Source organism: Lithobates pipiens, unplaced genomic scaffold (genome assembly GCF_037356315.1).
Source record: "Lithobates pipiens isolate NorthernLeopardFrog02 unplaced genomic scaffold, aLitPip1_a1.2 Scaffold_8, whole genome shotgun sequence".
In the NCBI taxonomy this organism is placed as follows: Eukaryota; Metazoa; Chordata; class Amphibia; order Anura; family Ranidae; genus Lithobates; species Lithobates pipiens.
In genome coordinates this window covers 249291276-249304386 of record NW_027507903.1, presented here as the reverse complement: position 1 = coordinate 249304386, position 13111 = coordinate 249291276, and the positions used below count along the sequence as shown (strand labels likewise).

The 13111-nt window shown below is 45.1% G+C and overlaps 1 protein-coding gene across 1 annotated transcript in view; it reads right to left on the bottom strand.

Annotated features, from left to right (window-relative positions):
* LEMD3 (LEM domain containing 3) overlaps positions 1–13111 on the bottom strand; it is an 89027-nt gene that overhangs the window by 34230 nt on the left and 41686 nt on the right. The window contains exons 6-8 of the mRNA XM_077469890.1: positions 12683–12825; positions 9785–9886; positions 1240–1342 (exon numbers count right to left, since the gene is read on the bottom strand). Of these exons, the coding sequence (XP_077326016.1) occupies positions 1240–1342; positions 9785–9886; positions 12683–12825 (348 nt within the window). The remainder of the gene's footprint in view (positions 1–1239; positions 1343–9784; positions 9887–12682; positions 12826–13111) is intronic.

Sequence of the window (13111 nt, the reverse complement as noted above, 5' to 3'; positions counted from 1 at the left end):
GAAGCTTCATTAGCATTGCTGGTTTGTCATACCTACAGCGACCACAAGAGGGCGCCAGATTCCATAAGGAATCATAGGACCGCAGAAGGCCTCAAAGCCGCGGCCTAAATTTTCGGCCGCCGGCGGAATGGCCCGACGCGATCACGCTGGGGGGGTCCACAGAGACAGGATACCCCCAGCTGTGCTGCCCCAGGCGCGAGGTCGCTATTTCTAGTCGCCAATGCGACCTGGCGCCCGGGTTTTGTCGAGCCCTGCTGTAAAATGAACAAAGTGTGGCCATGCAGTGGGAAAAAAAAAAAATATCAAAAAAATATATATATCATAGGATGAATTAGAAGGATCACCAGCAAGAGGAAGGTCGTCCAGATTACTCTACAGATCTTTACAGAGACCTCATTTAGAATATTGTGTCCAGTTCTGGAGACCTCACTTACAAAAAAATATTGATAAGATTGAATGAGTCCAGAAACGGGCATCAAAAATGGGGAGGGAGGGTGGCATGACCACAAGCTAGCAGGAGAAAGTTCAAAACGAATCTTGTATTTATTACAAAACAAAAAACACTAGATTAGTTTTGAACTTTCTCCTGCTAGTTATTTAATGAATAAAAAAACAAAACCCACAACACACAATAGTTTGCTTAATATGTTTGTATAACGTGAAAGATGTCACACGGAGTAGATACTCAACATGTCACGCTTTTAAATTGTGCATGCTTGTGGAATGGCGACAAACTACAGTACTTAATCTCCATAGGCGTCGCTTTAAACACCTTTACAGGTTACCTGTTTAAAGCTAGAGGTCTAGCACTAGAATTATTGCCCTATTGTTTGCGGTAATACCTCACGTGTGATTCGAATACTGTTTACATATGTGACTTGCATATGTAAATCGCTTCTGCGCACAGGTACGGAGGGACAGGGTGCTTTTTTTTTTTTTAAAACACACACACACACCTTTTTTTTAATCACATTTATTCCTATTACAAGGCAAGTATAAATCCATTGTAATAGAATAGGGGACGTCCACTCACGCTTCTTCAGAAACTGTTCCAGCAGCTCATGGGCCACTTGGACTGGTTTCAAAGGAAAGCCAGCCGTTTGTAGAAAATTATACCAGGGTTATGGCTGATATCAGCCATAATCCCAGTAAACCACTTGCAAACAGCAACGTATTATGGTCAGCTTTCAACCAATTTGCTCTTATAAAAATTTGCCACTGAAAAATAGTAGTACTGACCGGTCACAAGCTGGTATCAACGAGTCTCTCACATGTGGGATTGGTGTGTATGGATCAAGCTCTTTGTTTTCTTGACAAGCTTCACCATGACTTTTCAAAACATCTAGTTAAAAAAAAAAAAAATGCAAGCAGCCGATTATATACAATGATGCACATTATCTCTAGACAGCAGTCTCAGAATTAGCACAATAGCCTGTGTATTAGCTTTATCTCAGCATTAAGAACCTTGCCTCTGAACATTTATCTGAAGATTGCAGTTGTGAAGGTGTTAAGCTTTACAATACAGGTAATATCAGCTTTATGTAAAATCTGCTTTTGAAACCATTTGTGATAAAAAGCCCAAGAGAGCTTATAACACAAAGGCTCTGCTTCCTACTACAGCAGTTCTACATCATGATTGTGCTTTATTGGTCATTCGCAATGAAAGACTGAAACTAATAATTATGAAAAACTGGATTTTTTTTTTCTACTCATCGTAAAATCCCTTTCTCCAAGTTCATTGACAGACACAGCACATTCTTGACCTTAGGGTTATATCACCAACTTCAGGGAGTAGGACTAGGCAGGAAAAATAAAAAAAATTAAGCACAGCACCACCTAGGGGCGGTCCTTACTGGTAGTAACCCCCCTCAGTTCGTTACAAAAGCAGTAAGCCGTGTCTCCCGGGTATCGCGGCTCCGGCGCTGTGAGTGGCCAGAGGTGCGATATAGTCACTCACGCGCATGCATATGGGAGATCTTTCCGGCAAAGTCCTCCCCTGTGCGCATTGGAGTCAGCAGGGCATTGCGAGGGGGATATCTCCTAAACCATACAGGTTTAGGAGACTTTTACCTACAGGTAAGCATTATAGGCTTACCCGTAGGAAAAAAACAAAACAAAAAAAACAGTATATAACCACTTTAAACTGACAGATACACAAGGAGAGAGAGAGCCCAAACCACATCCAAGGAGTGCAAGGGGACCTCCTTGGGGTGAGACGGTCGAGGACACAAGGAAAGAAGGACATCTACTTCTACTTGTTTAGAAACTGGAGAAATGAGGGATGCAGACGAAGCACCGCCTTATCCTTGCGGAGAACCAAATAGTGAGACTTACGCGACAAGGCTGCCAGCTCAGAAACTCAGACCGGATGTAATAGCCACTATAAAGACAACCTTCTGAGAGCGCGAGTAAGGGGATCTCCCTAATGTTCTCGAACGGTGGCTTCTGAAGTACCAAGAGCACCAGGTTTAAATCCCATGGAGACAGTGGCAAGCGTACCGGGGAAGCAAGTTGCCAAACCTGTTGGAAAAAAAAATAAAAATAAAGGTATGCACCAGCGAGTAGCCTATGGCTGCTGAAAAAGATAAAGAGCTGATATTTGCCCCTTGATGGTGCTTAAAGCCAGCTTCTGATCAACCCCACGCTGCAGGAACACAAGGATCTTAGATACTGAATAGGAGCGTGGATGCCACCCCACAACCTCGCACAAAAGAGATGCAAGCCTTCCAAGTGCGATGATAAATCTTTCATGAAGTGAACTTATGCGCGGACGCCGAGGCCAATCTGGAGCGATTAGAACAGATATCCCCTCAGCCGCTACCCTGCGCAGATAGAGGAGCTTGAGAGGAGGGAAGGAATAAATGAGCCGATAATGCTCCCAATGCACCACCAGAGCATCCATCAAGGGATCCCTTGTTCTGCCCATGAATCTCTGCACCTTCCGATTGAGAAGGGAGGCCAGAAAATCCAAAATCTTGTGTGCCCCACCACAAGCAGAGATGAAATCACTCCGGATGCAGCGACTACTCCCCGATTCAGCAACTGACTGAGGTAGTCCGCTTGGTAGTTTAACGCCCGGAATATAGATTGCGGAGAGAGCACACGTGTAGTTCTGCCCACTGCAGAATGTGAGAGACCTCCAGCACCACTGCTGAGCTCCTCGTCCCCCTGGTAGTTGACGTAAACGCCACCGCCGTGGCATTGTCTGACTGGATCTTGACTGGACAACTGCGCAGCAGCTGTGTCCAAAAGGGAGAGACAAGTGTGATAACTCCAGAATGTTGAGCGATAGACGAGACTCTGCCGACGTCCAGCAGCCCTGGGCTGATCAAGGGCCCAGAAACCCCCTAGCCGATCAGGCTGGTATCTTTTATAATCGCGGTCCAGAGACCGTAGCCAAAAGCAGCAAGGCTCTGGTCATACGGCCCACGCGGATCTGACAATCCAGAGATACCAGGGATTTGTTCCATTTGGATAAGATCTCTCTCTGCAAGACCCGAGTATGAAACTAGGCATACGGGGCAGTCTCAAAAAGGTGGATACCACGAGGCCCAGCACCCACATGCAAAAAAACCGATGACCACTTGCGGGACAGCAGCAACCACACCGCAGAGTGAAGGGTCTGAAGTTTGATCGGCGGAAGAAACACTCGCTGAGTCGAGAACCAACCCCAAGTATACCAGGCTTTTGGCTGGGAGCAACACGAACTTCTGGAGGTTCAACATCCAGCCAAACTCTTGTAAGGCTTGCATGGCAATCACCACATTGTCCCTCAGCTCTAAAGCCGACAACGCTCGCAGAACAAGATGGTCCAGGTAGCCCACACTAGATCCCCTGCTTTCTCACCAAGGCCAGAACCGGGGGGCCAGTACCTTGGTGAAGACCCAGTGAGCAGAGACCATGCCAGACTAAAAAGGTAAGTGCCCCAAACTGATAGTGTGAGTCCCCGGCCACAAAGCGCAGGAGACGCTGATCCCGACACAGATGGGGACATGCAAGTACGTGTCCCCGATGTCCAGGGAGGCCAGGAAATCCCCTTGATGAGGCTCGGCTACCACAGAACAGACTTCACCCTGAACCTCCCATACCTTCATAAGACAATTGAGGGCCTTGGGATACAGGATCAGATGAGCCCCTTCCTTCTTTGGAACTATGAACAGATTGGAGTAGAAAGCCCGAAACCTTTCCAAAGTTGTTACCTAGCTATGGTAACTATCACCCCCCCGAGGAAGCAAGTCCTGTAATGCCCCAAACAAAGCCTGCCGATGAGATGGGGGAAGATGAAGATTGCAGGGGAAAAAACCTGTCTGGTGGACAGGAGAGACTATTTTGTAACCGAACAAAATTAGTTTGCAGACCCACTGGTCAGAAAGAAGGGAAGTACAACGGTCCGCAAACCACTGAAGGTGACTCTCTCTCTCTCTCTCTCTCTCTGGGTGATAGCTGCATTTTGTTTGCAGAAATAGTTTGGCTTGTTTTTTCCTTGTCTGTTTAGGCAAAAAGTGCTGCCCAACCAGAGGAGATGTCCTGTCTGCAAGGAGAAACTTAGTGAAACCTGGACCAAAATGCTTTGTGCGTCTTGTATCGCAGGCCTGGTTAGGGAGGAATCCCCGTCCTTTTGTGGTGACTTAATTCCAACCATTAAGGATGAGCTTAAGGCTACTTTTCAGGCGTTCAGGTCCAATCTATCGGACGAGCCTGGAATGTCAGAAGAGCCTAGAACCCAGCAGTCTTCCTTGGAACTTCAAGGGTATTCTCAGTTGCTGACTGGGGGAGGGTCGTCTAAGGACACCTCGCAGGATTCGTTCTCGCTGGCCTTAGAGGAGTCTGACTCAGAAGAGGAGGAAGATTCAGAAGCAGCTTTCAAGTACAAGCTATCCTTGGAAGAAGTGGGAGGTCTCCTTAAAGTGACATATGCCACTTTAGATATTGAGGAAGAGAAGAAACCTATAGCACATCAGAACCCCTAGTAGTCAGGTTCTTTAGAGCTCTCTCGTTCTAGGCCTGTTGTGTCTAAAAGTTGCCCAGGTTGGGACTTGTCTACGGTTCTGCAGGTCCTGACCAGGGACCCATTCGAACCCATTGTTTCAGCCTACCTGAGATGGATTACATTGTAAAGCGTTTTTAAGTGGCCGTTACTTCAGCTCAGAGTCCGTGAGTTGCAGGCGCTGTCAATCAGGGAGCCGTTCTTTTGTTTTTCCGGACAGTGTAGTCCTTAAAACAGATCCTAAATTTTTGCCTAAAGTGGTGTCAATTCAAAATCGATCTCAGAAGATAATTCTCCCTACATGCTGCTCTAATCCATTGAGTAAGAAAGAAGAATTCCATACCTTGGATGTTAAGAGAGCAGTTCTAAGTTATTTGGAAGCCACTGAAGACTTTAGACGTGCGGGTGCACCATTTTATTTTCCGCTAGTAAAAAGGGAAAGCAAGCTTCCAAAAGGGACCATAGCCAGATGGCCAAGGATGGCAATTGCGGAAGCCTATTCCTGTGCTGGCCAGAAGAGTCTAGTGAGTATCCAGGCTCATTCCACAGTGGTGAGTTAGGCAGAGATAGCTGGCGCCACCCCCGAACAGATATGTAAGGCGGCTACCTGGTCAAATCTGATGACATTTGCCATCATTAGAGATTATATCTCATGATGGCTGGGGGATCAGGCTTTCGGAAGGAACGTCTTACAGGCTGAACCAAACCTTTTTGGTTCAATAGACTTCAATGGAAAAGCTGCAGAAAAAGCATGTAGTGCAGCAAGTTGAGTTTTTTAATCTGCCCAACAAATTGGCCAAAAAAAAAATGTACCGTATATACTCGAGTATAAGCCGAGATTTTCAGCCTCTTTTTTGAGGCTGAAAGTGCCCCCTCGGCTTATACTCGAGTCGCCGCTGTCTGACTGCTCGATCAGCGTATCGAGCAGACAGACGGCGGACATTAATTTTCAAAAGCCGCGCCTCCTTCTCCGCCTCCGCCTGTGATAGGCGGAACACTGAATTTCCCAGCAGTCAGTGTTCCGCCTATCACGGACATCCGCTCATTCTCATACTACGGACGAGTATGAGAGGATGTCTGTGATAGGCGGAACACAGGCTGCTGGGAAATTGAGTGTTCCGCCTATCACACGCGGAGGCGGAATTTTGAATTGTAGAATGGCCGCCGAGAAGAGCGGCGATCCATCGGCACGGGACGGAGGAGGCACGGCACGGGACGGAGGAGACACGGGACGGAGGAGGCACGGCACGGGACGGAGGAGGCACGGCACGGGACGGAGGAGGCACGGCACGGGACGGAGGAGGCACGGCACGGGACGGAGGAGGCACGGCACGGGACGGAGGAGGCTCGGGACGACGGCGGCTCGGGACGGAGGCTTGGGACACAGGTAGGCTGGACACACACACAAGGCTGCACGGACACACACACACACACAGGGATGGATGGATGGATGGATGGATACACACACACACACACACACAGGGATGGATGGATGGATGGATGGATACACACACACACACACACAGGGATGGATGGATGGATGGATACACACACACACACACACACACAGGGATGGATCGATGGATGGATACACACACAGGGATGGATGGATGGATGGACACACACACAGGGATGGATGGACGGACACACACACAGGGATGGATGGACGGACACACAGGGATGGACAGCCATGTCTCACCCTCGGCTTATACACGAGTCAATAAGTTTTCCAGTTTTTTGGGGGTAAATTGGGGGCCTCGGCTTATACTCGGGTCGGCCTATACTCGAGTATATACGGTAAACACAAACTGCAGCAAAAATCGCATGTGCAAAAATGCACAGCAAAAAGCACTGCAGAAACGGATCAAAAGCAAACTACAGGTTTGGTGTGAACCGAGCCTTATGCTGGCCATACACGTACCGATTTTCAGACAAAAACATATGAAAAATATTTGTACATTCGCTGAATGAAATAATTCAATTTGAAAATTTCACTTGCTTTTACTATTGTTTAATGAAGGTCATTTCTGACCGAAAACCACATACACCGTCTGAAAATTCCTTTGACCAAGAAGTTTTCTATTCTGCTCCTTCAAATTTTACCATCACTAAATTATACACCACACTTATTATCCGATTAATCGAAACAATATTCGTGCCAACTAATAGATTATGAAAATAGTTGCAGCCCTAAATTAACTTGTAAGATACAAAAATCCGTGGCTAGTTATGGAGACGAGTGAGGCCAAGATGGCCCCCACCCGTCTCCATACCATAGCAGGGCGGAAGCAATGTCAAAACGTCACTTCTGCCCATACGTCTTAAAGGCACATTTTTCTGTTATTTCTTCAAATGACAATTTTTTTTATTGCATTTAAGACCAAATATGAGATCTTTTTGACCCCAGATCTCATTTAAGAGGACCTGTCATGCTTTTTACTATTACAAGGGATGTTTACATTCCTTGTAATAGGAATAAAAAGTGACCCAAATGCTTTTTTTTTTTTAAACTGTAAAAATAACACATTTTTAAAGCACCCTGCCCCAACGGGCTCGCGCGCAGAAGCGAACGCATATGCGAGTAGCGCCCTCTTATGAAAACGGTGGTCAAACCACACATGTGAGGTATTGCCGCAATAGTTAGCGAGAGAGCAATAATTCTAACCCTAGACCTTTAGAATTATTGCTCTCTCGCTAACTATTGCGGCAATACCTCACATGTGTGGTTTGACCACCGTTTTCATAAGAGGGCGCTACTCGCATATGCGTTCGCTTGTGCGCGCGAGCCCGTTGGGGCAGGGTGCTTTAAAAATGTGTTATTTTTACAGTTTAAAAAAAAAAAAAAAAAAGCATTTGGGTCACTTTTTATTCCTATTACAAGGAATGTAAACATCCCTTGTAATAGTAAAAAGCATGACAGGTCCTCTTAAATGAGATCTGGGGTCAAAAAGATCTCATATTTGGTCTTAAATGCAATAAAAAAAATTGTCATTTGAAGAAATAACATTTGTCAGAAAAGATGTCAGAAAAGATTTAGTCTTTAAATGGTTAAACTGAGAACGCCTCCACAGGAGCCCAGTCTATTGAAGAAGAAACATTGCATCTCTTTGCTCTTTTCTTGGCAGACTGCCCAGAGAGGAGGAAAGTCTCCACTGATTACGTTCAGGCAACTTGCATTGACTTCTATTGGTGTCCTTTCACACGGGGCGGATCAGTGCTGATCCGCCCCGTGGATATCCGTTTGCTCAGCGGGGATCACTCCGTCGATTCCCGCTGAGCAGGGAGATGACAGGTCCGTCTCTGCACACTGCGCAGGGACAGACCTGTCACAGCGCAGCTCTCCCCTATGGGAGATCGGGTGACGACGGGCCGCAGTGTCCGCCATCACCCGATCCGATGACGGATGGAAAAATATATTTTTCCCCCATCACACTTTCGGATCGGAGCAGGTCGGATGTCAGCGGACATGTCACCGCTGACATCCGACCCGCTCCATAGAGGTCTATGGAGCATCCGTTCAGGTCCGCCTGAAAAACACAGGCAGGCCTGAACGGATCGTCAGTGTGAAAGGGGCCTTACAGAAGTCTTTTGCAAGTGGTGCTGAAGATATAATCGGTTAACAGCAATCGGCCAATGCCGGCGGATATATCAGTCAACCTCTGTTCCAGGGGTATGAAAAACAGGACCCAGGACACAGCTAGCCAGTACTGATGGGCACAGATTGGCATCCCTGGTGGGTCTGCAGTGCACAGATAACCAGTGCAGACCCCCCGTCAAGAGAGCCGCTGATCGGCTCGGCTTGCGCCCCCGTCAGCACGAATTCAGGAAAATCCAATAACCGGCACTTCCTGATCACATGGTAAAGCACCAACGTCATAGGCTCTCTCGAGATCAGTGATGTGGTGTCAGACTGACGCATTGCGCGCCAGTGGCTTATCCTGATGGATGTTATATATGATGTCCAGTCGGGATATTAAAACCATCACTAGGCAAATGGTTACAATGGTTTGGTGCCACAATTTTCTTTTTACATGGGTGATTAAAAATGAAACCCCACACAACAAACCAGGCAGATTGGCAAATAGGGGAGAAGTAAAACTGTGGCTAAAATCCAAAATACAGCCGGAGGAGGCCGTTTACATGCCACTGAAAATTTAACAGGGATATGCAATTAGCGGACCTCCAGCTGTTTCAGAACTACAAGTCCCATGAGGCATAGCAAGACTTACATCCACAAGCATGACACCCAGAGGCAGGGGCATGATGGGACTTGTAGTTTTGCAACAGCTGGAGGTCCGCTAATTGCTTATTCCTGATTTAACAAATCCTATTGAGTTGATAGGCTGCACAGCCTGTGAAACTTGGCTATTCAAATAAACGAGGCTGTGCTGTAACTGATATTGGGCCAACAAAACACCACACACATTCAGGTGATGTTAGGATCACCGCCTGTACTCTGTTTAGCCACACTCTGAAAAGTGTGAAAAAAAACAAACACAGATCACTTTTTAGAACATATGCTAGTATGAACCTAGCCTTAGAAAGTCTTAGGTGGTAAACAATGAGTAAATTTTAAAAATCGGAATACTGGGAGCACGAGAAAACTCCTTTATAGCCATTATCTGCATGCTTTAACTTTGGAAAAAAAAAAAAACCCCTATAGATCCTAAAAAAGGCATTGAATGGATTAGAAGTGGCCTGGTTATATATACTGTGTAGATATTGATGGGGCCTTTTGTATATATTTGACAACCTCCCTTTACATCCAAAAGCCATGCAACCATATTTAGGACTCACCTATAATTTTTATGACCAGGTCATACATTTGTTTAGTTTCTTCCTCCTCTTTTGCCCCACGATATTTCATATACCGAAGAACCGCCCATACGGCAGCAATGCCTGCATAAAACAAATGTAAAAATGTATATATCCTCCAAGAATTTACAGTCGATTACAACATTAGTAGTTATGTAACAGATTATTTTTGCAAATGTAAAAAAAGGCAAGATAGGTGACAGGTAGCCCTTTTCAAAAGAAACTCTCCTGAAAAACTATTATGCAGTACGTATCAAAAGGGAAGAGGTGCAACGAAAGGAAGTATTGGTGTCGAAAACCGAAAATGCACCTGGCAAAAAAAATAAATAAAAAAGAGCAGATATAGATATATCTATCATACATAGAATATACACACACAATTATATTATATACACACACATTTATTAGTTTGGGGGTACCAAGTAATTTTCTAGCAAAAAATAAATAAAAAATTTAACTTGAAACCAAATGTGAAAAGGGTTTAGTGCCCGTTCACACAGGGGCGACGCGACTTGCAGCGCGACTCACAGACGCGACCTGCACACAACTTCAGCGGCGACTTGCAAAATGACTTCTGTATTGAAGTCAATGCAAGTTGCCTGAAGTCGCCCCAAAAATAGTACAGGAACCTTTTTCTAGAACGGTTCCATAGTACAGAACAGAGCGCGACTTGTCAGGAAATAAAAATCGGTAAATACTTTTGTCAAGATCACAATGGGGATGCTACAGGAGACGGTCAGACACTGCGGGCATGCTACAGGAGATGGTCAGAGACTGCGGGCTCTCCATGCTGGGTACTGCACTCTAGGGGGAGGCAGAGAGCACAGCACACACTGCTAGACGCTTCTCCCTTGCTTTCACTTTCACAGTAAACAGCGCACAGCCGATTTACACATCGACTGAGGAGCAACATGCAGCCACTGCTGGGGAGAGGGGGACATTACAGAGACCCCACGGGCTGCCTGCAGCATGGGTGAGGAGGGAGAGGAGAGAGTAAAAATGGAATGATACCCCCCGTGATGGATGGCACCGGGGTCGGGGCCAAGCCCAGCAGGCCCCGCCCCATTTTCAGCACCAGTATCGGCGAAAATTCTCTTGGCTTTTTGCCGAAAGGGCCATTTTCGGCCGAAACGTCAGTGCATCCCTAGTTCAAACCAAAGCACAGTCTGGTAGACAGACTAAAATTTCAGCCACAAACAACAACAGGAAAATTGTTCAGGGTGCAAAGAAAACCCCACAAATAACTTCAGGTGAAATACAGGACTCTGAAAACGTGGAGTGGCCGTTTCAAAATGCACAATAAGGAGGCACTTGAAGAAAGATGGGCTGCATGGTCGAGTCGCCAGAAGAAAGCCATTACTATGTAAATGCCAAAGTATCCAGCTTACAATACCCCAAACAGCAGAGACACCCTCAAACCTTCTGGCACAAAGTCATTTGGAGTGATCAGACCAAAATTGAGCATTTTGGCCACAACCATCAACCCTACATTTGGAGAGGAGTCAACAAGGCCTATGATGAAAGGTACGGAGGTGGATCGCTGACGTTTCAGGGATGTGTGAGCTACAAAAAAGGCACAGGAAATTTGGTCAAAATTGTTGGCAAGATGAATGCAGTATGTTAGCAAAAAATACTGGAGGAACATTTGCATTCATCAGCCAGGAAGCTGCGCATAGGACATACTTTGACATATCAGCATGACAATGATCCAAAACAAGGCCTGGGTTGGCTGCAGTAGAAGTGAAGGTTCTGGAGTGGCCATCCCATTTTCCTGACCTCAATATCATTGAGCCACTCTGGAGAGATCAGTCAAGTTCATGCAAGACAGCCCAAGATTTTACAGGAACTGGGAGGATTTTTGCCAAGAGGATTGGGCAGCTTTACCAAAAAGCATCATCCACAAATACCACAAAAGACTTCAAGCTGTCATTGATGTTTAAAGGGGCAAAACACGGTATTAAGAACTGGGGTATGTAAACTTTTGATCAGGGTAATTTGGTTTGGTAGTTTGTTGCCATTATGATTCAAAAAGTAAACAGTTGATAATAAATGGCTTCAGCCAAACACTAACCACGAGTAAAAAAAAGTTTGATTATATATATATATATATAGACTCATTTATAGCATGAATTTAAAGGAATATAAATTTGTTGGCCATTATCGGCAGCTTTAGCACAAGAAAAATGCATCCCTTTAAATTCTATGAAGGTCTTCACAATGGTCCACTGCGCTTCCATTGCAGTGTTAAAAATCTTGCTTGCTGCTTTTTTGGCAAGAGAAAAAAAAAAAAAAAAAAAAAAAAAAAAAACAAACACACCACCACACACACACACGCGCACACACAATACTTTTTGCATGTATTGCGTCATCGGGAAGCTTTAAATTACTACACTATATTAACCCCGCTCTCTCCATTACTTATTTATGGTACTATGAAGAGGAGAAAACTTATTGATATAGGTGAATTTAAATTAATCTATATTAAGAGGGGACACCTTGGAAAATGGCACCCGTGGAATAATCCTATTAAGAGATTAAAACCTTTGAGGGCAAACTGGATCTGGCGAGTGAGAATCTGTCCTCACTGTGGTGGAGCACTATTTGGCAAACTGATGTGAGGACTGGTTCTGATGCAAGCATGGCGACAGACACTTGGAAGATATACTTTATGGACTTATGCTCATGTTTACTCAATTCTAAATGTGCAAAGGAATTGTTTTTATATGCAAGTAGTGCCATTCCCTTTATTAGTTATTGTTGAGGTGAAGGTTTCACTTTTAAAAAGGGGGCAGTTGCTTTTTTTCACTCACCACTGTGTTATTTAAAGCCTAAAAAGGGCGCTTAACTAAATACAATTACAAGTGAACAGAAGAGACTTACCTAGAGGTAAAAGTGACAGCCTGTAGGCTACAGTAATAACTGCACGTCGAATGCGACATAGAAAAGACATCTGTGGGCGTGTAGATTCCAAGTACTTTACACTGGTGAAACTTAAGTGATCATCTTCTAAGTCTCCAGAACACCTATTCAAAAAGTAAACCATTAGTAAAAAGCATTTTGGAAACATTTAGAGCGCACAAAAAAAGTTTAATTCAAAACATTACATTCATAGTATAAACCCAAACACCTTTATAAATCCGATTGCTTCTCTAACTGCTATATATGAAAGGAGGAAGTATGATTGTACAAGTATAGCGTATTTCCAGTGAGTGACTAGTTATTCCAGTGTTCGTATTTATGCGACTTAAAGGCTTATGCTTCTAGATTAAGGTTATAGAAATGCACTCTCCAGCCAACTTTATGTCAGTA